Below are 27,270 nucleotides of genomic sequence, written 5' to 3' on the forward strand. Positions count from 1 at the left end.
ACACAGTGCAAGTGCAGGAGGAAAGCTGGCTCATCTGGAACTCAGAGGCTCACAGCATATCTCTGTCTGCCCTGTTGCCCCACCACCACCGCCGCTCCTATTAATGCCCCCCTCCAATCCTTTTAACACTTGTTCCATGCCCCATTCTTGCTTTCACCTGTAGTAAGAGGTATTAACGATGATAGTTAACACTGGTTAAAGGGGTGATTCTTACCACACACACCAGCTGTGAAGGGACTTGTGGGCAAAACCTACTCAAATATCAAAGAGTGGCCTGGCTCTCCTCCTGCACAATAAACTAGGATTTAGAGGACCAGTTCTGAAAGCATGCCAATCCAACTGGAGCACCGAATAATGGATTCAGTTTCAAACGAGCTGGTTCTCTATACCTGGTCACAGGCCACACCCCAAAATCTAGTCACCAACAAATCTGCCATCTGTGGCCGAAGATGGACTGGGCCAGAGTGGATGGGCCAAACTGTTAAAGAGAAATCCCTTCTAAAGAGCAGAACTTCTGGCTGGGCAAGTACTATGACACACAAAAGACTGTTTCGACTGTTCCTGGATGAAATACTACAATTCACACGTACACTAAACCACGCAAAAAACTAACCCACAAAACCCTCTAATTGAAAATGTGTAGAAGTGATTTAGTTAAAACAACTGCTTTCCGGCTTCCCTGGTGGCGCAGTGGTTGAGAATCCGCCTGCCGATGCAGGGGACACGGGTTCGTGCCCCGGTCCGGCAAGATACCACGTGCCGCGGAGCGGCTGGGCCATGAGCCATGGCCGCTGAGCCTGTGCGTCCAGAGCCTGTGCTCCGCAACGGGAGAGGCCACAACAGTGAGAGGCCCACGTACCGCAAAAAAACAAACAAACAAAAACAAAACAAAACAACTGCTTTCTAGTCTGACCGAGTTATTTTTTTACCTGTCACATTTAAAAATATTTTCACTACCACAAATTTAGAACTTGGGACAAGAATATATTTTATTTTCTCATATAAGTTCTACCAAAATATATTTTTTTCTTAACTTAAAAATACAGCTTTGGAAAGCAAAATTTGAGTTGTTATAATCATTACATGTTTTACAAACAGTTGTGAAAGAAGAAGATCAACGAAATGGATTCGATTTTTAAATATAAAAATGTTCATTTTAAAAGCTTGACCTTGTCCTTTAATAACTTCAAGGTGGGGTTCTTGCTGATTTTCTTGTTAAAGATGACCAGGAGTTCCTCTTCAGATTTGTGATGTTCATTTGTCACTGCATAATACTGAGCTAAAACCTTCACAAAGAAAAACAACTGTCAAATGGGTGTATTTGTCCTGAAAATTGACCTACAATGTTCTTTCTCTGACCCACAATAAGGCCGACAGGGACAAATGAAAGAACTCAGGTACTGGTTACACAAGGGTGTCCTGCTCGTGACAATTCATGTAGCTGTACACGTGTGAGCACTTGGCTGCATGTTTCAGACACTGATAAAAAGTTACAATGAGAAAAAAACAATGTTCTGCAATAATCAAAAGATAGCAACATATCCAGAGCAGTAGTTTTCATATTTCATGTGGGCGCTGTTCTGGCTGAGGAAGTGTGGATGGGGTTTGGCTCCATCCCTTCCCCACAAGCCCTGAGGGGCTAAAAGGAGCAACTTGAAAGTCACTGAGACACACACATACACACTACAGTATTTCAGATTTAGAAAAACAGAACAAAACTGTACATTTTAAAATAAAGACTGATTCTCCCCAGCTTATATATACCTGGTTCATACTTCATACCTTTTTCCTTAGCTTTTTGATTGTTATTTCGTTATCTGGGGCCTGTTTCAGAACTGCTTTAATAGTTCCCTTCCAGTTGAATTTACCTACAATATAGAGAATTATATGTAAAACACTGTATTTTGTTGTACTACCAAAAGGGTTAAGAAACCATTTCTGCACCATCTATTTGCTGCTATCCAGGAATGAAGAAGCCCAGGGGCTTCCCTCGTGGCGCAGTGGTTGAGAGTCCGCCTGCCAATGCAGGGGACACGGGATCGTGCCCCGGTCCGGGAAGATCCCACATGCCGCGGAGTGGCTAGGCCCGTGAGCCATGGCCGCTGAGCCTGAGCTCCGCGGCGGGAGGGGCCACAGCAGTGAGAGGCCCGCGTACCGCAAAAAAAAAAAAAAAAAAAGAAGCCCAGAACGGACAGGATGCCACAGTACCGTGCTGCAGACACCTGACCCGTCCAATCACAGTGGCCGAGAAGCGCTGACTACCACCCACAGAACTCATTCTGAGAGTGAGCAGGTTAACTAAGTATCATTAAGTACCACCATCCTATAAATTCCTATAAAAAGATAGGACTTGTATCTAATGAACTTAAGATTTACTAAGGATCCACTAAGATCAAGGGGCTTTCTAAGCACAGTAAGCAAGGCAAAGATGAGCAAAAGGGGCTGAACCTTGAACCAGAGAGGACAGCCACAGATAATTACTGTCAGCAGGTTAGGACTAATCTAGGGAAACTCTGCTTCTGGGAAGATGAAGACATGTAGGATGAAGATACATAATGCTAATGAAAGAAATCAAAGATTTAAATACACAGAAAGACATGCTATGTTCATGGCGTAGAAGACTCAACACAGTAAAGTGATCAATTCTCCCCAGACTGATATACAGGTATAATGCAATTCCTATATAAATCACAGCAAGATTTTTTGCAGACATAGGAAAGATTATTCTAAATCTTCTAATTTTAAAAAAGAATAAAGCAAGAGGAATAAGCCTACCCAATTTCAAAACTTTGAATATAACTACTCTAGTCAAGAATGTGTGGTGGAGCGATGGATACACAAACCAATGAAACAGAACCCAGAACAGAAGTACACAAATATGCCCAACGGATATTTGACAAAGGTGCAAAAGCACTTCACTGAGGGAAAAGACAGCCTTTTCAACAAATGGTGTGGACCAACTGGACACTGATGAGCAAAGAAATGAACCTTGAACCAAGTTTCATACCTCATAAAAATTAACTCAAAATGGATCATGGACTTGGGTGTAAAAAATCTAAAACTGTAAGACATTTCGGAAAAAAACAGAAAAAAAGTCTTTGGGATTTAGGGCTGGCAAAGAGAGTTCTTAGATGACATCAAAAGTATCATCTCTTAAAGGAAAAACTGACAAATGAGGCTTCATCAAAATCAAAAACTTTTGCTCTACAAAAAGATACTGTTAAGAGGATAAAAAGACAAGCTACAGACTGGAAAAAAACTTGCAAACCACATATCTCACAAAGGACTAGTATTTAGAATATACAAAGAACTCTCAAATCTCAACAGTTAAAAACAAATCAAACAATCCAATTAGAAAATGGGCAAAGAACAAGAACAGACAATTTAATGAAGTGATAGACAAATGGGAAATAAGTACATGAAAAGATATTCAACGTCATTAGGGACACACAAATTAAAGCCACTCTGAGCCATTACTACATACCCATTAAAATGGCTAAAATAAGAAACAGTAACACCAAATGTTGGCCAGGGTGTGGGGAAACTGGACCCCTCACACATTGCTGGTGGGAATATTAAATGGTACGGCCACTCTTGAGAAAGCTGCCAGTTTCTTAAAAAACTAAACATGCAACTACCGTACTAGACAGCCATTGCACTCCTGAACATTTATTCCAGAAAACATGACACATGTCCACAGGAAAACCTGTACATGAACTTTATTCATAATAACCCTGAACTGGAAATAACCTAGATGTCTGTCAACAGATGAATGGATAACCAAATTGTGGTACATTCACACCAGGCCACTGCTCACAATGAAGAGGAATGGATTATTGAGATGTGCAGCAACCTGGATGAATCTCCTGAGAATAATGCTGAGTGAAAAGAGCCAATCTCAAAAGGTTACATATTAAATGATGCCATTTATGTCACATTCTGAAATTATAAAATCATATAAATGGAGAGGTAAACGGAGAGGTAAATCGACAGTGTTGACCTCTAGGGTAAAGGAGGGGGTGGGGTGAGAGGAAAGTGGGTGTGGCTATAAGAGGGCAACAGGAGGGTCGTCGCGGGGACAGGAATGTTTGTCTCTTGACTGTACGCGGTCAACAGCCCAGTGGAGTTTTGTCCTACAGCTGTGTGAGGTATCAGCCTTGGAGGAAATGGGGTAAAGGCTACAGAAGGATCCATAAGTCTGTATTATTTCTTACAACTGCACGTGAATCTACAATTATCTCAAAAACTAAAAACTTAACTTAAAAAAAAAAAAAAAGAGAAGCTTCACATAATCAAAGTTACAAGCTAAGAAATCTAACCCAACTTGGGCAGTTACTGAAGTTCTGTGAATAAAGTCTTGATTCCCATCGAGTCCTCGGGCCTGTTCTTAACTGGCAGGACCCTAGGGAGGGCTCTAGGCCTGAGCAGTGGGAACAGCTCTGCGGAGGGGGCAGCATTTAAGAGGAACCTTGGAGCTGACAAGTGCACATTCTGGCTGAGGGACAGGGTGGCCGTGGGGCTCCGAGCACGGGGACAGCAGGGACAGACACAGAAACGGGAGGAGGAACAGCCAAGCCCAGCTGGACCTCAGGGTACTTCTAGGAGACGATGAGAGGCAGGGACAAGGAAGCAGGGAGAGCGAACAGGGCCTCAGAACCAGGGTTTATTTTAAGCTCGAAAAATAACACATGCTTCCAATCCAGACAGCTTTACATTCCATCCTAAAAGCTGGACAGACCCTGTAAGACCAACTCACACAGCTCTCACTCATTACTTAGCAGTCACACCCTAGAGAATGGATTTTGCTTCAAGCTCTTCCACACGCCTGTGCCGCCGGAGGGCATGACCATCAGACGGGCCCAGCTCTCCTCCTCCTCCCCCAACCTAAAGAGGGCAGAGCTTCCAAATGATGGCAGCCATACCTTTTGCAGGAGCCTCATGGTTTTCCGGTTCTCCGTCCTCAGAATGTCCCGGGAGCTTAATCTTTTTCTTCTTAGAATCTGCTTCAACTAAGTAATTAGAAAGATTTAAAAAAATATTTCACATTTATACTAGCGGCTACCATTTAATGAGAGGCCTACATGGCCAGGCCCCTCAGATCCATCACCCTGCTCATTCCCCAAGCACCCCAGCCCCGTGGGGTTTCTCCTCCAAGGCAGATGACAAAATGGGCAGTTGCGAGGTGATGGCACCTGCCCAGACTAAGCCCAGGACGGTCTAATCCCAAACCTCATGCTCTTTGCCTTACATGGCTCAAAATGTAAGGTCTAACAGATTTTAGACATCCCAAAATCACAGCTTAAAAAGTATTTAACAGGGGCTTCCCTGGAGGCGCAGTGGTTGAGAGTCCGCCTGCTGATGCAGGGGACACTGGTTTGTGCCCTGGTCCGGGAGGATCCCACATGCCGCGGAGCGGCTGGGCCCGTGAGCCATGGCCGCTGAGACTGCGCATCCGGAGCCTGTGCTCCACAACGGGAGAGGCCACAACAGTGAGAGGCCCGCGTACCGCAAAAAAAAAAAAAAACGTATTTAACAAACCCTGGGGGGCTTCCCTGGTGGCACAGTGATTAAGAATCCACCTGCCGGACTTCCGGGGAAGATGGCGGAAGAGTAAGACGCGGAGATCACCTTCCTCCCCACAGATACACCAGGAATACATCTACACGTGGAACAACTCCTACAGAACACCTACTGAACGCTGGCAGAAGACCTCAGACCTCCCAAAAGGCAAGAAACTCCCCCACGTACCTGGGTAGGGCAAAAGAAAAAAGAATAAACAGAGACAAAAGGATAGGGAAGGGACCTGCACCAGTGGGAGGGAGCCGTGAAGGAGGAAAGGTTTCCACACACTAGGAAGCCCCTTCGCAGGCGGAGACTGCGGGTGGTGGAGTGGGAAAGCTTTGGAGTCCCAGAGAAAAGCACAGCAACAGGGTTGCGGAAGGCAAAGCAGAGAGATTCCCGCACAGAGGATCGGTGCCAAGCGGCACTCACCAGCCCGAGAGGCTTTTCTGCTCCGCCTGCCGGGGCGGGCGGGGCTGGGAGCTGAGGCTCAGGCTTCGGTCGGAGAGCAGGGAGAGGACTGGGGTTGGCGGCGTGAACACAGCCTGCAGGGGGCTAGTGTGCCACGGCTAGCCGGGAGGGACTCCGGGAAAAAGTCTGGACCTGCCGAAGAGGCAAGAGACTTTTTCTTCCCTCTTTGTTTCCTGGTGCGCGAGGAGAGGGGATTAAGAGCGCTGCTTAAAGGAGCTCCAGAGACGGGCGCAAGCCGCAGCTAAAAGCGCGGACCACAGAGACGGGCGTGGGACGCTGGGGCTACTGCTGCCGCCGCCAAGAGACCTGTGTGCGAGCGTAGGTCACTGCCCACGCCCCCCTTCCGGGGAGCCTGTGCAGCCCGCCACTGCTGGGGTCCCGGGATCCAGGGATGGTTTCCCCGGGAGAGTGCACGGCACGCCTCGGGCTGGTGCAACATCACTTCGGCCTCTGCCGCCGCAGGCTCGCCCCGCACTCCGTACCCCTCCCTCTCCTCGGCCTGAGTGAGCCAGAGTCCCCGAAGCGGCTGCTCCTTTAACCCCGTCCTGTCTGAGCGAAGAACAGACACCCTCCGGCGACCTACACACAGAGGCGGGGCCAAATCCAAAGCTGAGACCTGGGAGCTGTGAGAACAAAGAAGAGAAAGGGAAATCTCTCCCAGCAGCCTCAGAAGCAGCGGATTAAAGCTTCACAATCAACTTGATGTATCCTGCATCTGTGGAATACATGAATAGACAATGAATCATCCCAAATTGAGGAGGGAGACTTTGAGAGCAAGATTTATGATTTTTTCCCCTTTTCCTCTTTTTGTGAGTGTGTATGTGTATGCTTCTGTGTGAGATTTTGTCTGTACAGCTTTGCTTCCAACATTTGTCCTAGGGTTCTATCCGTCCGTTTTTTTTTAAAATTTTTTTCTTAATAATTATTTTTTTATTTTAATAACTTTATTTTATTTTATCTTACTTTATTTTATTTTACTTTATCTTCTTTCTTTCTTTCTTTCCTTCCTTCCCTCCTTTAGACAACGAATCATCCCAAATTGAGGAGGTGGACTTTGAGAGCCAAGATTTACGATTTTTTCCCCTTTTCCTCTTTTTGTGAGTGTATATGTGTATGCTTCTGTGTGAGATTTTGTCTGTATAACTTTGCATCCACCATTTGTCCCAGGGTTCTATCCGTCCTTTTTTTTCCTTAATAATTATTTTTTATTTTAATAACTATTATATTTTATCATACTTTATTGTTTTACTTTATCTTCTTTCTTTCTTTTTTCCTTCCTTCCCTCCTTCCTTCTTCCTAATTCTTTCTTTCTACTTTTTCTCCTTTTTATTCTGAGCTGTGTAGATGAAAGTCTCTTGGTGCTGCAGCCAGGAGTCAGTGCTGTGCCTCTGAGGTAGGAGAGCCAACTTCACGACACTGGTCCACAAGAGACCTCCCAGCTCCAAATAATACCAAACGGCGAAAATCTCCTAGAGATCTCCATCTCAACACCAGCACCCAGCTTCACTCAACGACCAGCAAGCTACAGTGCTGGACACCATATGCCAAACAACTAGCAAGACAGGAACACAACCACACCCATTAGCAGAGAGGCTGCCTAAAATCATAGTAAGTCCACAGACACCCCAGAACACACCACCAGACGTGGACCTGCCCAGCAGAAAGACAAGATCCAGCCACATCCACCAGAACACAGGCACTAGTCCTCTCCACCAGGAAACCTACACAACCCATTGAAACAACCTTAGCCACTGGGGACAGACACCAAAAACAAGGGGAACTAAGAACCTGCAGCCTGCAAAAAGGAGACCCCCAAAACAGTAAGATAATCAAAATGAGAAGACAGAGCAACACACAGCAGGTGAAGGAGCAAGATAAAAACCCACCAAACCTAACAAATGAAGAGGAAATAGGCAGTCTACCTGAAAAAGAATTCAGAATAATCATAGTAAAGATGATCCAAAATCTTGGAAATAGAATACACAAAATGCAAGAAACATTTAACAAGGACCTAGAAGAACTAAAGATGAAACAAGCAACGATGAACAACACAATAAAGGAAATAAAAAATACTCTAGATGGGATCAATAGCAGAATAACTGAGGCAGAAGAACGGATAAGTGACCTGGAAGATAAAATAGTGGAAATAACTACTGCAGAGCAGAATAAAGAAAAAAGAATGAAAAGAACTCAGGACAGTCTCAGAGACCGCTGGGACAACATTATATGTACCAACGTTCAAATTATAGGGGTTCCAGAAGAAGAAGAGAAAAAGAAAGGGACTGAGAAAATATTTGAAGAGATTATAGTTGAAAACTTCCCTAATATGGGAAAGGAAACAGTTAATCAAGTCCAGGAGGCACAGAGAGTCCCATACAGAATAAATGCAAGGAGAAATACGCCAAGACACATATTAATCAAACTGTCAAAAACTAAACACAAAGAAATCATATTAAAAGCAGCAAGGGAAAAACAACAAATAACACACAAGGGAATCCCCATAAGGTTAACAGCCTATCTTTCAGCAGAAACTCTGCAAGCCAGAAGGGACTGGCAGGACATACTTAAAGTGATGAAGGAGAAAAACCTGCAACCAAGATTACTCTACCCAGCAAGGATCTCATTCAGATTTGATGGAGAAATTAAAACCTTTACAGACAAGCAAAAGCTGAGAGAGTTCAGCACCACCAAACCAGCTTTACAACAAATGCTAAAGGAACTTCTCTAGGCAAGAAACACAACAGAAGGAAAAGACCTACAATAACAAACCCAAAACAATTAAGAAAATGGTTATAGGAACATACTTATCAATAATTACCTTAAATGTAAATGGGCTAAATGCTCCCACCAAAAGACACAGATTGGCTGAATGGATACAAAAACAAGACCCATATATATGCTGTCTACAAGAGACCCACTTCAGACCTAGAGACACATATAGACTGAAGGTAAGGGGATGGAAAAAGATATTCCATGCAAATGGAAACCAAAAGAAATCTGGAGTAGCAATTCTCACATCAGACAAAATAGACTTTAAAGACTATTACAAGAGACAAAGAAGGACACTACATAATGATCAAGGGATCAATCCAAGAAGAAGATATAACAATTGTAAATATTTATGCACTCAACATAGGAGCACCTCAGTATATAAGGAAAATACTAACAGCCATAAAAGGGGAAATCGACAGTAACACATTCATAGTAGGGGACTTTAACACCCCACTTTCACCAATGGACAGATCATCCAAAATGAAAATAAATAAGGAAACACAAGCTTTAAATGATACATTAAACAAGACGGACTTAATTGATATTTATAGGACATTCCATCCAAAAACAGAGTACACATTTTTCTCAAGTGCTCATGGAACAATCTCCAGGATAGATCATATCTTGGGTCACAAATCAAGCCTTGGTAAATTTAAGAAAATTGAAATTGTATCAAGTATCTTTTCCGACCACAATGCTATGAGACTAGATATCAATTACAGGAAAAGATCTGTAAAAAAAATACAAACACATGGAGGCTAAACAATACACTACTTAATAACAAAGTGATCACTGAAGAAATCAAAGACGAAATAAAAAAATACCTAGAAACAAATGACAGTGGAGACACAATGACCCAAAACCTATGGGATGCAGCAAAAGCACTTCTAAGAGGGAAGTTTATAGCAATACAATCCCACCTTAAGAAACAGGAAACATCTCGAATGAACAACCTGACCTTGCACCTAAAGCAATTAGAGAAAGAAGAACAAAACCCCCCCCAAAGTTAGCAGAAGGAAAGAAATCATAAAGATCAGATCAGAAATAAATGAAAAAGAAATGAAGGAAACGATAGTAAAGATCAATAAAACTAAAAGCTGGTTCTTTGAGAAGATAAACAAAATTGATAAACCATTAGCCAGACTCATCAAGAAAAAAAGGGAGAAGACTCAAATCAATAGAATTAGAAATGAAAAAGGAGAAGTAACAACTGACACTGCAGAAATACAAAAGATCATGAGAGATTACTACAAGCAACTCTATGCCAATAAAATGGACAACCTGGAAGAAATGGACAAATTCTTAGAAATGCACAACCTGCCAAGACTGAATCAGGAAGAAATAGAAAATATGAACAGGCCAATCACAAGCACTGAAATTGAAATTGTGATTAAAAATCTTCCAACAAACAAAACCCTAGGACCAGATGGCTTCACAGGTGAATTCTATCAAACATTTAGAGAAGAGCTAACACTTATCCTTCTCAAACTCTTGCAAAATATAGCAGAGGGAGGAACAGTCCCAAACTCATTCTACGAGGCCACCATCACCTTGATACCAAAACCAGACAAGGATGTCACAAAGAAAGAAAACTACAGGCCAGTATCACTGATGAACACAGATGCAAAAATCCTCAACAAAATACTAGCAAACAGAATCCAACAGCACATTAAAAAGATCATACACCATGATCAAGTGGGGTTTATTCCAGGAATGCAAGGATTCTTCAATATACGCAAATCAATCAACGTGATACACCATATTAACAAATTGAAGGAGAAAAACCATATGATCATCTCAATAGATGCAGGGAAAGCTTTCGACAAAATTCAACACCCATTTATGATAAAAACCCTGCAGAAAGTAGGCATAGAGGGAACTTTCCTCAACATAATAAAGGCCATATATGACAAACCCACAGCCAACATCGTCCTCAATGGTGAAAAACTGAAACCATTTCCACTAAGATCAGGAACAAGACAAGGTTGCCCACTCTCACCACTCTTATTCAACATAGTTTTGGAAGTTTTAGCCACAGCAATCAGAGAAGAAAAGGAAATAAAAGGAATCCAAATCGGAAATGAAGAAGTAAAGCTGTCATTGTTTGCAGATGACATGATACTATACATAGAGAATCCTAAAGATGCTACCAGAAAACTACTAGAGCTAATCAATGAATTTGGTAAAGTAGCAGGATACAAAATTAATGCACAGCAATCTCTGGCATTCCTGTACACTAATGATGAAAAATCTGAAAGTGAAATCAAGAAAACACTCCCATTTACCACTGCAACAAAAAGAATAAAATATCTAGGAATAAACCTACCTAAGAAGAAAAAAGACCTGTATGTAGAAAATTATAAGACACTGATGAAAGAAATTAAAGATGATACACATAGATGGAGAGATATATCATGTTCTTGGATTGGAAGAATCAACATTGTGAAAATGACTCTACTACCCAAAGCAATCTACAGGTTCAATGCAATCCCTATCAAACTCCCACTGGCATTTTTCACAGAACTAGAACAAAAAATTTCACAATTTGTATGGAAACACAAAAGACCCCGAATAGCCAAAGCAATCTTGAGAATGAAAAACGGAGCTGGATGAATCAGGCTCCCTGACTTCAGACAATACTACAAAGCTACAGTAATCAAGACAGTATGGTACTGGCACAAAACCAGAAAGATAGATCAATGGAACAGGATAGAAAGCCCAGAGATAAAGCCACGCACATATGGTCACCTTATCTTTGATAAAGGAGGCAGGAATGTACAGTGGAGAAAGGACAGCCTCTTCAGTAGTGGTGCTGGGAAAACTGGACAGGGAGATGTAAAAGTATGAGATTAGATCACTCCCTAACACCATACACAAAAATAAGCTCAAAATGGATTAAAGACCTAAATGTAAGGCCAGATACTATCAAACTCTTAGAGGAAAACATAGGCAGAATACTCTATGACATAAATCACAGCAAGATCCTTTTTGACCCACCTCCTAGAGAAATGGAAATAAAAACAAAGATAAACAAATGGGACCTAATGAAACTTCAAAGCTTTTGCACAGCAAAGGAAACCATAACCAAGACCAAAAGAGAACCCTCAGAATGGGAGAAAATATTTGCAAATGAAGCAACTGACAAAGGATTAATCTCCAAAATTTAAAAGCAGCTCATGCAGCTCAATAGCAAAAAACCAAACAACCCAATCCAAAAATGGGCAGAAGACCTAAATAGACATTTCTCCAAAGAAGATATACAGACTGCCAACAAACATGAAAGAATGCTCAACATCATTAATCATTAGAGAAATGCAAATCAAAACTACAATGAGATATCATCTCACACCAGTCAGAATGGCCATCATCAAAAAATCTAGAAACAATAACTGCTGGAGAGGGTGTGGAGAAAAGGGAACACTCTTGCACTGCTGGTGGGAATGTGAATTGGTACAGCCACTATGGAGAACAGTATGGAGGTTCCTTAAAAAACTACAAATAGAACTACCATATGACCCAGCAATCCCACTACTGGGCATATACCCTGAGAAAAGCATAATGCAAAAAGAATCATGTACCAAAATATTCATTGCAGCTCTGTATACAATAGCCTGGAGATGGAGACAAACTAAGTGTCCATCATCGGATGAATGGATAAAGAAGATGTGGCACATATATACAATGGAATATTACTCAGCCATAAAAAGAAATGAAATTGAGCTATTTGTAATGAGGTGGATAGACCCAGAGTCTGTCATACAGAGTGAAGTAAGTCAGAAAGAGAAAGACAAATACCGTATGCTAACACATATATATGGAATTTAAGAAAAAAAATGTCATGAAGAAGCTAGGAGTAAAACAGGAATAAAGACAGACCTACTTGAGAATGGACTTGAGGATATGGGGTGGGGGAAGGGTAAGCTGTGACAAAGTGAGAGAGAGGCATGGACATATATACACTACCAAACGCACAGTAGATAGCTAGTAGGAAGCAGCCGCATAGCACAGGGAGATCAGATTGGTGCTTTGTGACCTACTGGAGGGGTGGGATAGAGGGAGTGGGAGGGAGGGAGACGGAAGAGGTAAGGGATATGGGAACAAATGTATTAACTGATTCACTTTGTTATAAAGCAGACACTAACACACCGTTGTGAAGCAATTATACTCCAATAAAGTTGTAAAAAAAAAAAAAAAAAAGAATCCGCCTGCCAAAGCAGGGGACACGGGTTCGAGCCCTGGTCCGGGAAGATCCCACATGCCGTGGAGCAACTAAGCCCGTGCGCCACAACTACTGAGCCTGCGCTCTAGAGCCTGTGAGCCACAACTGCTGAAGCCCGAGCACCTAGAGCCCGTGCTCCGCAACAAGAGAAGCCACCGCAATGAGAAGCTCGTGCACCACAACGAAGAGGAGCCCCCACTCGCCGCAACTAGAGAAAGCTGGCACGCCGCAAGGAAGACCCAACGCGGCCAAAGATAAACAAAAAATAAATAAATAAATTTATAAAACAAAACAAAACAAAAAACAAACCCTGGAGCATAAGCTAGCCACAAACCTTCCGAATGCTTCTGCTTTCTTTTCCCTAGAGTGGTTTTTGTCTCTCCTTCCCGCTCCGCGCCTCCATCCACCGCCCCCTCCTGGGTGCACTCAGTCTTGCTCCTCTTCCTCTGGCTCTTCTTCCCTGCAGAGCCGGCGGCCTCGAAGACAGCCTCCCCTGCAGCCTCCTGCTCGGCCTCCTGTCCTGCTTTGCGCTTCTTAGGCTTCTGACTCTTTGAATTCTCTTGGTGGTTTTCTAATTTTAGTTCTTTCTTTTCCTTGTTTCTCTTCTTCTGCCGTTCTTCCTTCCTTTCTCTCTTATTCTTCTTCATCTCTGCTGGCTCTTCCATGCTGTCATTTGCTTTGGAGGACGCGACCTTGGCGTTGTTCTCTGCACATGGTTTGACCGCTTGCTCCAGCGGCTGCTGATCTTGCCCCTTACTGACTGGTTCCTTATTATTAAGCAAAACAAAGAAACACATAAATACTCATTCCAGACACATATCATCTCATGTATCTACTGAATAAATTCTTCTAAGGAAATTGTTATTACTTACCATTTTACAACTGTGACCCCCCCCTCAAAAAAATAGTTAACATGTGGCAGTAAATATACAAAAATGGAAAAAACTACCCCAGTCCACATTCCTCTGTGCACTTAACATTTTCATTCCACTGGAAAAGTGAAGAATCCGTATGCCACGTAAAAGCCAGACCTTTAATTCTGGCTCGCTATTTGCCTTTTAGGTAGAAGATGAGCATGTAGGTGTGGCTGAAACCACCAGATTTATGCATCTGCAGACCTGGGTTCAAGTTCCAGCTCTGTTCATTACTAGCCAGGTAACTCAGGGCAAGTTATTTATCTGCTCCAAAACTATTTCCTCATCTGTGAAAAGAAAGCTAGTGATATCTACTTGATACAGTTCATGTACGAATGAAATGAGAAAAGCGATGCTCAGTAAAACAGACAGACGTACGGGAAGAGTTTTGTAAACTACTGAGTACTAGACAGAGGCGCTGTTATCATCAGTGTTTAGATTGATGGTTACCCTTAGCGGACTGTCAGGGACACCTGGACAGAGTACAAAGTGGCGAGTAAGGAACCATGGAAATATGAGCTAGAATAAGATAAACTTCCCATTTACTGCACCACCTTATTCAAACCAGCACACAGATTGTTTTAAAAAATGACTTCAGCAAAGCCAGCCCCATTGCCTGCTGTCCTCTGACTATAAATATGCTGCAGTCTCTAGGCCTGCCCTTTCTCGAGAGAGGATGTGGAGCAATTCACTGAACTGCTCGGGGAGTCCTGATGCATCTGGAGGGACAGAGCCAAGGTCAGTGCTGGCGGCTGCGGGGCTGCTGCAGGTGTGGTGGACAGTCCAAGGCCAGGGCCCACGTTCCATCTCTGTTAGTTACCGGCCAGGTGACTGGCACAAGTCACCGCAGTCCTCCTCCTTTGAGAGGCGAGGTCACAAGGGGGGAATGCTGCCCCCAAGCTGGACCAAATGAAGGACTGGCTTTCACTGACAAACAAGAAGTCTACTGAGCTCCCGCCTCAGGCAACCCTTAATGCCCAGCCCCCGGCTCCAAGAGTAGCATTTAGGATATTAATACTAAAGATTAAACTAAATAGTTGGAGTTTACTCAGCAGCAGTTCAGAGAAGTCAAGTCGCCCATGTACATGCAGGGGAGGCAGGGGATGAGTTCAGAAAGGATCTCAGGAGGAAGAGAGACACCCTGTCCTACAAGCTCCTTCCTAGGGTACGGTGTGTAGCGAGCATGCTCACACCAGGGTCTGAGCGCCGCAGCCCCGAGACTGACCCGTTCAGCTAAGTCTCCAGCTGCTGCCTCGCCTCCACTTCCAAACCAATCCCCCAGCTGCTGGAAGAAGGTGGAGAGAGGGAGGGGAGAGAGCGAGGAAAGGAAGGAGGGAGGGAGATACATATTCACCAGCCCAGCAGCCACTCAATAAATGAGTGAACAAATTCACTCCCCATCTACTTCCTACTTCATTCCAGGCTCTCCTCCAACGTGGTCCCCTCAGGGACGACTTCACCGACTCTCTCCTGACAGAGCACCCTCCTTTACTCTCTGCCCCGTCTCCTGCCTCCCATTGCTTCCTGGTCCGTATCACCACCTGACACCATAGCATCAACCCTTATACGCAGCTGTCTGTCTCCCCCACTAGAATACAGCTCTGGAGGGCAGGACTTGGGCCTGAGGATGGCTGCGTCCACAGTGACCAGGTGCGATGTACACCAGGGTACAGAGAGTGTTGCAGCTGAGAAGAATACAAAGCCTCCAGCCCAGCAGCTCTGGGGCCTCTGAACTGTTTGCACCACGATCTCTAGGCACGTGCTGGGACATTTACTGCACAAAGGCAATGCAATAACAAGTCTCGTTTTACAGAGCTCAGAGTTTACCACGAGCTGCTTCCTGGTTATTTTATTTAATTCTTAGTATGTTCACAGCTTTAAAAAGGAAAGTGGAAAACACTTTTTTCTTGAACTCTGGAGTTAAACTAAGTAATTTTAAACTTCTGATTATTAGTTAAAATGTAAATAACCTTTAAAAAGCAGGTGCCACATAACTGCCAATTAAATGACTGGTTATAAGGTTTTAAAGGCCTAGTTTGTATGTTTGGAGACAAACGCTAGATACACTGCCAAGAGAAAGTTTCATTTTTATCCCAATTTGTGGTCAAAACTATTCTCTCTACATAAAAAAGCAAATCAATTGCTGACAAGGTGACTAGAATAAAAAACCAGTCAGACCCTGCTGTTTTTTTTTGAAACACTAATATGTCTCCAGATGGGACTTAAGCTCCAAGTAGGAGCTAAGTGCAACTGAATTAATGACAAAAATGTTTAACAATGTAACCAAGAATGTGCCTACAAGATATCAAAGTAAGACTCTCTGCATGTGTATTCCACATCTGGGACCTCTCTCATCAAACCATTTTGACTGAAGGTGGTTGACTCATTTACTCCAATGACTTCTCCGTCCAGCAGAAGGAAGGAGACCAGCACTTACCAAGTGCCCCCTACCTGCTGAGCATGAGCTGGGATGCCTGTATACCCTCATTTGCCTTCCGTGACCCCTCACCCCACACCTAAAAGAACACCTAGTCACCCTCTCTGTCCTCACCCTGTTTATTTTTCTTGGTGGCACTATCACACCTGAGATATTTTCTGTTTTTTGTTTGGGGCCTGACACACATCAGGTACCCAGTAAGCATTGAGTATAAATACCCACTTTTATTTCAGATAAGGAAACTTAGGCTCAGAGAGGTTAAATAACATGCTCAAGATCAAACGCTTGGCAAACAGCACAGCAGGGATTCAAACTAGGTCTGTCAGAAAACCGAAGGTCCTGTTCTTTCTAACACTTCCCGCTGCCTGATTTCTAAGCGGATCAATTCATGTTAGCTGGTATCATTATCAAACATTGGGATTAAATACCTTTCTTGGCACAATAAGGAAATCTCTGCAGCGCACTGTTTATTCCTTCCCATTAATGAAGGCACAGAGAGGCTCTCTGAAAAAGAAGGCTGTCTTGACCTCCAAAAATAAGACATTCCCATTTCATTATTACTAATCATTTTTGCCACACTGCAAGTCTAGAGTGAGATCTGACTTACATTGCTGGAAGCTTCAGAAAAGATATTCCACACCTGCTCCAGGATGGATTCATTATGAACTTTTAAACTGTTCTTCATCCAATTCTGTATGGAAAAAAAAAGAAAAAAACCCACTTATCCCATATTTTGACAGGTATACATAAGCTGTCACCAATAGGCCCATATCCCTTCCATTCAAGGAAATCGTATCAAATACATACCTGAAATTTCGCCCTTTTCCTGGGAACGTTGTCAAAACCACTAATTTGCCCTAAAAGTTCCCTCACTTTGGGGCTGACATTGGGTCCTTTTATTAATTCATTAATTTTCTGCAAAAAACGAAGATAAAACAAAAACAATAAATAATTGACAGATGAGTTGCATGAAAGTCAAACTAAAGGGTTCACACTTCATGTATAGATTTTGTATTAATGTCTATGTTTACAAATTCAACATAGTACTGAAAGCCCAGAGCAATTAGGCAAGAAATAAAAAGCCTCCACACTGCTAAGAAAGAAGTAAAATAATCTCTGTTTGCAGATAACATAGTCTAATATGGTGCAAACCCAAAAGATTCCACAAAAGGAATCTTCAGGGCCAATTAACAAGTTCAGCAGTTACAGGATACAAAATCAACACTCAGAAATCAAGTTGCATTTATATACACTAACAGTAAACAAATCGAAAAAGAAATTAAGAAAACAATTCCATTTATAATACCATCAAAACGAATAAAATGCTTAGGAACAAACTTAACCAACCAAGGGGGTGAAAGACATATACTGAAAACTACAAAACACTGCTGAGAGAAATTAAAGATATAAATAAATGGAAAGATATCCCATGTCCATGAATTGAAGACAATATTATTAAGATGTCAGTACTACCCAAAGATAGCTACAGATTCAAATGTAATACCTATCAAAAAATGAAAAAGTTCTGGAGACAGATGGTGGTGATGGTTGCACAACATTGTGAATGTACTTAGTTGTATATACTTGAAAATGGTAAACTATATGTCATGTATAATCTATCACAATTTTTTTTTTTTTTTTGCGATACGCGGGCCTCTCACTGCTGTGGCTTCTCCCATTGAGGAGCACAGGCTCCGTACGTGCAGGCTCAGTGGCCATGGCTCACGGGCCCAGCCGCTCCGCGACATGTGGGATCTTCCCAGACCAGGACACGAACCTGTATCCCCTGCATTGGCAGGTGGACTCTCAACCACTGTGCCACCAGGGAAGCCCTCTATCACAATTTTTAAAAACTGAAAGAAAAAAATATAAACAAACCAAAAGTGATCAAAAGAATAAGACAAAAATGGATATTCTAGGGACTAGGGAATAAATTTAAGATCAAGACAACAATATTAAAATTTAACAAACAAACATGACATAGCAAGAACAGAGATGAAAGATAAATAAGCGATCTAGAGAAAGGGCTTATGGCAATCACAGTGAAGGCAGAGGAAAAAGGTAATTATTAAAGTTAGGGAGATGGCAATACATAAGAAAGATGGTCACTTATGAGCCAACAAATAAAGACAAATAATGCAGCTAAACAAATATAGTGCAGGAAAGGGTCCCTGCATTAGGGAAGAACTGCAGCTATATATAAACAGACCAGAAAAAAACCGATACAGGATACAAAGAGGATAAGGCACCCAGGCAGAAAAACAAATCAAGAAAGCATGAACAAGGAAGAAGTCAGGCTAGCTCAGCACTGGCCAGAGCCGCATGCTGAACCAGAGGAGAAGCATACCGGTGACCAAGTTTGGAGGAAAACACTGAGATCCATGCCAGATACGGTATTTCTCCCTGACCCACTATCCACTCTCCGTGTGTAAGCACAGAGACATCGGGAAGGATGCTCGGTGAACATTAACACTGATGGGATTCCAAAATTCAATCTTTAAAAATGGAGAATTTAAGGATTTAAGGAAAAGAATAAATACCCAAATCCATGTCTGTTGGACAGGTTGCAGCAGGACCTGTGCACTCTCCCAGCAGACCACATTCGGTCTCAGGTGTCTGCTAACGATGCCAGCTAGGGAGCTAGAGAGGACTCAGATGGGGAGCGGACCGGTGCACCAGGACAGAATCCGGAACAAAGTCCTCGGATCTCTAATACAGTGGTACGGCTGCTGAAGCCTGACAGTTTAGAACAAGGGTAGGCAAACCTCTTCTGAAAAGATTTGAGGCTTTGCAGACCATTCAGTTTCTGTCCTAACTACTCAGTGCAGTCCTTGTAGCACTAAAGCAACCACCGACAATGTGTAAACAAATGGGTATGGCTGGGTGCCAATAAAACTTTACAAAGAGGCGGTGGGCCAGATCTGACCTGTGGGCTGTAGTTTGCTGACCTCTGCTCTAGAGGATTTCATTCAAGATGTGATGTCAACAGACACAGAACTCACACACCAGGTACCTCCAGCTCAGGGGCCTAGGAATGTCATCTGGTACTCAGGGACAGCAGACCTAGGGCCCCAAAGTATGGCTGATGGCCGCCAGCCCAAATATCTCAGTTAAGACAAGGGGTCTCACTAGCTTCTCAATCTGCACTGGCAGACTTTGTTAGTCCTTCGTGAACCAATTTTCCCTCCCAGGAGTTTTCTAACTCAGTAAGCTAGTCAACATCAGAAACTTCACATTTAAACTCTGTCATCAAAGAGAATAACTATTTATTTGATTTCCAGGAAAATACAGTTTCCACACAGATGACATTTGTCTTTTCATTCTCCTACCTTCCTTTCTGAATCTTTCCTCCTGCTACTCTTCTGTAAATGGTGAATAACATACTGGAAATTATACCTCAGTAAACTAGGGATTTCGTTGCTTTTGCCACTTTTATAATGTATGCTTTCATTTTATTTTAGAAGTAGAAAATTCCTCACATTTATGAAAATGTCTCTGTTTTGCCCGACTCTGATGACAGACATCACAGCTTAACATAGTTTGAGTTATAAAAGTTGCATCATCACTAGATACAGATACGGATTAGAAAGCTCCCGTTCGGTTTTGTAGCCAAGGGAAAGTCAGTGAGAATTTGGAAATATTTTTGCAAGAAATCTGCAAAATGTGTAGATTAAAGACAAAATACACTGCAGTTGCACTGAAAGAGAAATAAAGAGCTCTATCCTAAGACGTGATGTTTCTGGGTCTTGCCTGCATGGATGATACGTTTATTCTTGGTTTCTTAGGTGTCCCAAGAAAGTAGAAGATGTCAGATGAAGCTTCTTGATGAATTAGAAAGATCTTACAGGGCTTCCCTGGTGGCACAGTGGTTGAGAATCCGCCTGCCAATGCAGGGGACATGGGTTCGAGCCCTGGTCCGGGAAGATCCCACATGCCGCAAAGCAACTAAGTGCATGCGCCACAACTACTGAGCCCGCGCACCTAGAGCCCATGCTCCGCAACAAGAGAAGCCACCACAATGAGAAGCCTGCACACTGCAATGAAGAGTAGCCCCCGCTCTCCGCAACTAGAAGAAGCCCGCGTGCAGCAACAAAGACCCAATGCAGCCAAAAATAAATAAAAATAAAAATAAAAATAAAAAAACAAAACAGTTGAAGTCTTTAAAAAAAAGAGATACAGTCCAAGTAAAATCATAATTAAAAAAAAAAAAAAGACCTTACCTGAATCCATGCCTGCTGTTTAACATCACCTTTGTGGGTTTTACCTTCATACCCTTTGCCACCATACTTCTGATCTTCGCTCATGCATTTCACATGGTTTTTATAGTCGTCACCCCTTAAAGTGAGAAAGTTCCACCGTTAGATTGATTCTCAAATTGGAGTCTCCGTCTAAAGCTAGCACGCTGCCCCAGCCTTCTGCCATCCACACTTACATTCACATCTGTGCTCTGCACAGCCATCCCACCTCTTTCACTTACTATACTGGTAACCTCCTGGTCACATCACATTTTCCTTCTTCCCAACTGTTCAAAACCCATCACCAAACTTTCCACCTATTTTTATATACAAATGTCTTAAAATCAAATTGATAGGCAGCATTTTTTTAGTCATAGGTGAATATATACTAAATAAAAAAGAAAATAATTCTCTGCAACAGGGTGGCTTTATATTAAATTACAAAACCTGTAGGACTTCCTGGTAATATAGTAGGCAAGCAATAATCAGTTGTAGACTAAGTTAAAAGGTGGTGTAAAATGGTGGTATCAGGTCACAAAAAAGATCTAGGAGTCTTGGAAAAAAAGGAAACTCGATTCTGTCTCAAACAATCTTTCTGAAGCTCTATGGGGTCCTCAGGGAAACGTTGGGACAAGGTTGAGGGCAAAGTCCCCTAAGGAGAAACCACCCAATTTTCACCTGTTCTATATATCCTTCCTCCTAGGATTAGGTATGAATGAAGACTCTAGCAGTTTCCAAACTTTTTTTTCTTTTTTTAAATATCACTGCTTTAGAAAGAAATTAAAAGGGACTGTCAGCAAATATCCCCCAAATGCCATAGAGGCCATTAGGGCAGATGCACCAAAAATGACCTTTTTACCTGAACCCCCTGAAGCTGAAGGGAATCCGTATGAGGCTGAGGTTGGCCAACTGCAAATGACCCTCCTGAAGAAAGAGTGGACGAGCAAGATCCATCCTGCCCCCTCCCCTCAGTCCTCCCCTTTCCAGAGACCCTCTCAGTGGAAGCACTTGACACACGGGGGGCCAGGAGCTTCACTGCCACCATCACCGCTGATTTTCTAGGGAGGGCCTAGACTCTTCTCCCAGATAGCTCCTCCACTGTGAATTAATAAATTCATTTTCTGGTCTATAAATCCATTTCTTCACTGTGATCAGCACACCACACCCCTGAAACCCTACTCCACGTGGTCACCTCCCTGGGTCTGGTAACGGTGCCAAGGACACAACAGCAAGTGTCACAGACTGAACAGATTATGACCGAACCCATAATTCCCTTTCCCTGAGTCTTCTCTTTAAATCACCCTTAAAAGGCAAATGGTCTTGTAAGGCACTTTTAATTTTTTTTCTTAATTTCTTTTCTCAGATTTGCCTCTTGCTTATTCTTTTTGGTTTTTTTTTACTGCTTTGTGGGACCAGGGGTTCCATAATTGGTCTGGACCTTTACTATGGATCTACCTGAATTCTGTGGAACTTACCAGAAGTCTTTACCACAGTCAATGCAGGAAAGACATTCACAGTTTCTGCAAAGAGCCACATGCTTTTCTACTTGTATTTTCTTCACTGATTCACCACATGCATTGCATGTAAAAAATACCATTTTTAGCTAAATGATTAAATATTTTTTTTATCCAAGACAGGTTTTAAGTCTTATCCTAAAAAAAAACAAAAAGGAAAAAAGATAATTATCATTGTAGTCTGAAACTTCTTTTCCAAATATATGATTCAGACAGCTAGCTTTTCACATGAAAACAACACAACAGAGTCAAAGTTGATTAGTAATCCACATAAACCTCTACCACCACATAAGTAAAATTATAACCAACAATAATAATATGGCTAACATTTGTTGAGTGCTTACCATGTGCTGGGCTCTATTCTAAGAGCTTTATGCTAATGAACTTATTTAATCCTCACAGCAACCCTATGAGGTAAGAACTATTACTGTTCACAATTTACATGAGGTATTGGGACTCAGAGAGATTAAGTAATTTGTCCAAGGTCACACAGTAGCAGAACCAGGATTTAAGCTTCACAGGCTGTCTCTAGAGATGAAGAGTTTTGGGGGCATTAAATGAAATATCCTACCTTTCCCAATAACTTAAAAGTGCATACATGCGTTCTCTTTCTTTCTAATGCCTCTAGGTATGCGCTGCAAATTATTTCAAGTCCCCAAATACAATAAGAACACAGCAAAAGGGGAATTGAGGAAGGTTTAGAAAGTGGAGAAGAGGCCTAAAAATAATTTCTATAAGCACAAAAAGCACTCATATAGGCATAACTATGTACCCACCAGATGTTAAAAATGAGGATGTGCCTCTCAGTTTTAATGGACAGGAGTAGGTGTGGCTGGCTCCCTGTCAGATCAATAAGAAAGAAATGGGACCATATTCAGGTGTCCCAATGCTGGGTGCTGCATTACTGGAGGGTGTTCCCAAACCCAAGTGTCCCGAGCACTGCTCCATGATTAAGTGGGTCCACACCTACACATAACTACCATTTAAAAAGTTCACGGAGATGCTATTGTGCTCAACAAAACACGAATTCACCTAAAAGTGTGACAGAAGTCATAGTAACTTTCCAGGGTTATATAATTTTTTATCACTAGATTCTAAGAGTATTGTCATTTTACATTATAAATAAGTTTCACAGCAAAAATATTGAGAACAATTGTTTAACCCTGCACTTTCTTCCTCATGGTGAAGGTAAGGATCAAGTAAACTGATACAATTTGTTTCAGGATAAGACTTCATTCGAGAATCCTTCAGCACAAATGAGTGACTCCTGGGTCGTGGAAAATTCTCATGTATGAAATCACTGTCTCTCCTCCACTCCCACGTTCTGAGTCACTGCTGGAGGGGACATTCCTAAGCAAGGATCAGGGCTATTCCCATCCATTCAACCCTGAATGGAAATGTACATCCTGGCTGCAACTCCAGGGTTTACAGAGGCCCACCTGGTCTCTCTTGGGGGTCTCTTGCCCCGCAGAGCACTGTCAGATGTCAGTTTGCCTGATGTGCTACACACAAAACGCGGGTCCCTGACCCCAGGACCCCTTCCTCAGCTCACCATCAGGGTTACATGTGGTCAGCTACAGCCTAGCAGAGAATCCAGAGGAAAACAAACCTGACTGTTCTGGGATGCGCACCAACAAAGACCATCTTCTCACCTGATTATGGTAAAGACATGTGAAACAGTCACAAGTCCTGGGGGGCTGGCATCACTTGGACTATGACCTATTCCCCCGAAGCCAGCATTCTGTACCCAGCAGAAGGATGATAGATTACTGGCAGGCAACAGAGCAGCCACCCTGCCTCATAAGAACAAGGCCAGAACAAAAGCCAACACCACACTGTCAAATAAATAGTCTCTAGCGGCACTTTGGTCTAAGAATGAGAGTAAACCATTAATTAATCACCAAGAAATGGACTGTCATTGTACAACACAAGGTAGAAGCAGCTGCGATGAGCCAACTTACCTGCTGGAAAATTTAAAAGTACTTTCATAATGAGATTCAACAATGAAAAAAATATCCCCTCAAACTGAAGCTATGGACTGAAGCTTTCCAACCTTCATTTTTGAGGTCTATTCTGCATCTTAATCAAGGGGGAGAGGGGAGGGGAGGAGGCTTAGGCAAGCTTAGAGATCCAGTTGGGAGGTGCAGGCTGCAGTGGAAGGTCAGGAATTAAAGGCCCAAAGAGGACCGCTGGAGACAAAATTTATCAACTCAAAGAAGCCAGTGATGTCGACAAAAAAGATGCTCGGAATATCTGCGTAAGACATGTTTTACCTCTGGGGATTAACCATACACAGTGTAAACATCAGTTCAGGAGAGGATTAGAATTTGGTCACATGTCCATCAGAAAAATACCCCTCCAAACGTTTTCATTTGGTCTTTTGTGGCATATGTTCACATTCAGAAATTTGTTGCGATTCTTTAAAAGGCAGAATGGGTAGATTGCACAGTAAGCCAGAACTCAGTCTCACGGTGCCTCTGGATTTTTAGAGCCATTACTGCATTTTTAGAGTTGATGAGCAATGGGGGCAGTGTGGCCACCTGCTTGCTAAGGAGATATGGTCTGTAAGGAGCTTACCCCTTTCTTTTATGCAGTAAACACTTGCCCTTGTGCCTGTGTGGGGAGAGGAGGGAGGGGCTACAAAACAGCAAGCTCAAAACCACCCTAACTGCACAGCCTGCCTGGCAAGTCTGAGTGCAGGGCTGACAATTTCAGAAGTGCAAACGCTACAAACTTATAAAAGGACACCCTGTGAAAATTCAGCTCCTCTAATTGAAGATAGCAGTGCACTTCCTGAAACAAAAGACTCAACTCATTCAAACTTCACAAGACTAAATAAATGTGGAAGAAATTTAAATAATTAAACTTTCAAATGATGTTTTTGGTAAATTTGTAACATTTGTAGCTCCGAGGTTAGAAAAGCTAAAAACAGGCTGCATTAAGACTTTTAGGACACCTGTCTACTGGGTTCAGGTGCCATATATGTCATGACCGCCCATTTAAAGGAAACCTAAGTCTTTAGCCTAAAGCCAGGCCACACTGGGCAAGGAGACCACCCTTGTCACAGCAGAGTATGATGGGTATTGGACAGTAGCGATGAGTTGATGGGCAAGAGACAGGATCAGTACGGGCCCGGGAACTTGTGAAGCAATCCAGGCACCTTAGTCTCCTTTTATCAAGATGGTGGCCGAGTTCTGTTGACCTGGGCCTGGAGTCAGGGCCAGAGGATCTGAGCTGGAGCCCGCATCTGCCAAGTGAAAACTAAATGACCTTGAGGTACCTAAACTTCGCAGATTCTGTTTATCTGTAAAATGGGTCTATTATCTATCATAGAGAAAGTTAAATAAGATACCAGATGTCAGTGATGGATCCTTGCCCAATGGTAGAATTTCTTGTGATCTATTAATCTGCACATCAGTGACATGGCTCCCAGTCCCCTCCAAACACATGCTTCTTTAAATGTGACCCTCAATCCATCCATCCATCTTCATAAACTCTCTCTAGTCTCCTATGGCTCCCCACCCCATGGGTGCCCACGCCACTGCTGTGTTCCCTGATGACATGAACTCAGGTTTGCTCTGGGATTGTATTTGGAGTGACTTTTTACCTTCCTCCCTACACATTTTTGTATTGTTTATTAAAAAAAAAAAAACTATTCTTAAAACATTCCTTCACATATACACACACAGACCTAAACCCCATTGCCACCATCACACATGGAAACAGCCCACCTGAGGGGCCAAGCTGTCAACAGCCCCCAGTGAGCTCTGTGGCCTTGAGCACTCAACCCTCAGAACTTAAATTCTCCCATTGTGAAACAATGCATCTCGTCAACTACGCCAGCCCTGAGCCCCTTGGGGGGTGGCGGGGAGGAGGGAGAATTCCAAGAAACGAAGGGTATGGTGAAAGGGAAGGATCGACAAGTACAAACTGTCCACCATCACACCTAAACCTCTGAATGTGGGGTGATGAGGGTCTGGATGTGCACTCAGGGAGGACCTCTCCCTTGCTCTGCAAAAACTCTAGGAGGCAGGTACACCCATCTCCACTGGACAGATGAGCCAGCTGAGGCTGGAAGAAGCTGAGCCATGTCTCTCTGCCTCCCAGTTCCAGTCTCACACCCTCCCCACACACTACATCACCAGCACGGGTTTAAACACTGGTGTAATAACTATCTGTGCAAGCCTACCTGTCAGGCACCGTGCTAGGCACTGGTGGGGAAGGCTGGGGGCGCTCTTTGAATAAGTCCCAGATGGGCCCTCTGCAGGAAAGGCGGCCTTGCACGCACTCACACCCCACCTCAGGCCCCTAATCTCTCCTCAGAGGCAGGGGCTGCAGAAAATCCTGACATTTATTGCGCATCTACTATGTGCCAAGCCCTATCATAGGCGGTTAACACGTTTGGGCTCATGTAATCCTTACAAGAATCCTCTGAGTTAGATTCTATATTATTCCCTTTTGACAGACCAGGCACGAAGTGGTTCAGTAACCTGCAGCAGGTCACACATCCAGTTAGTGGCAAACCTGGATTCACACGCAGCTATTCTGGCCCTAAGTCCCGGCGCTCAACCACTATGCCCTAAGGCCTCCTCCTTTGGGACCCAGCTCCCCAAGACTCAGAGAAGGCAAGCGCCTCGTCCCCAACATGCCGCAAGCCTTGCAGCCCAGTACAGCGGTGAACAACTATCCTGGCTGCAACCCCCTCTGTGGGTTCCCTGCAGGAGGACCTTTCCATTTTAAAACCCGGAGGGATTGGTCATCCCAAATCCGGGACTCCTTCCACTTCCCCAGAGTACGAATGGGACCTGAATGCATTTCCTCCTTCCATGCGTATAAGCCAAAGGAGAGACTCTCTAACGGTGGAAACGCAGGCATCGGCCACAGCGCGTCCCCCGCCCCACTCTCTGAGCCCCAGCCTCCTAGGTCGGACCTCTGGGCCACCGCCCCTCACCTCTGAGCCAGCGCCCGCCAACGGTTTCAACCGGCCGCGAGTAGCACGTGGAATCGCCACCGCCCGCCCAGCGGAGCCGCCACCACCCTCCAGAACTCCCCCTAGCAAAATTCGGTTATGCGCCTTCCCGCGCGCCTGCGCGCCGCGGCCACACCTCGTGGCGGAAGTGACGCAACCGGAAGCCGGAGGCGGATCCTG

General features: G+C 43.5%; 1 protein-coding gene across 1 annotated transcript; it reads right to left on the reverse strand.

Moving 5' to 3' along the window:
* Positions 1 to 1,019: 1,019 nt before the first annotated feature.
* Positions 1,020 to 27,210, reverse strand: LYAR (Ly1 antibody reactive). Its single transcript, XM_081250217.1, has 9 exons — positions 27,073 to 27,210; positions 22,083 to 22,259; positions 20,593 to 20,707; positions 17,180 to 17,287; positions 16,980 to 17,063; positions 13,356 to 13,788; positions 4,923 to 5,009; positions 1,783 to 1,868; positions 1,020 to 1,286 (listed from the first exon to the last, which is right to left on the reverse strand). The coding sequence occupies exons 2-9, from the start codon at positions 22,202 to 22,204 to the stop codon at positions 1,152 to 1,154; spliced, it is 1,170 nt and encodes a 389-aa protein (XP_081106343.1). The 5' UTR covers positions 22,205 to 22,259; positions 27,073 to 27,210; the 3' UTR covers positions 1,020 to 1,151.
* Positions 27,211 to 27,270: the final 60 nt, after the last annotated feature.

Source organism: Mesoplodon bidens (assembly GCF_964165515.1).
Source record: "Mesoplodon bidens genome assembly, chromosome: 1".
In the NCBI taxonomy this organism is placed as follows: domain Eukaryota; kingdom Metazoa; phylum Chordata; class Mammalia; order Artiodactyla; family Ziphiidae; genus Mesoplodon; species Mesoplodon bidens.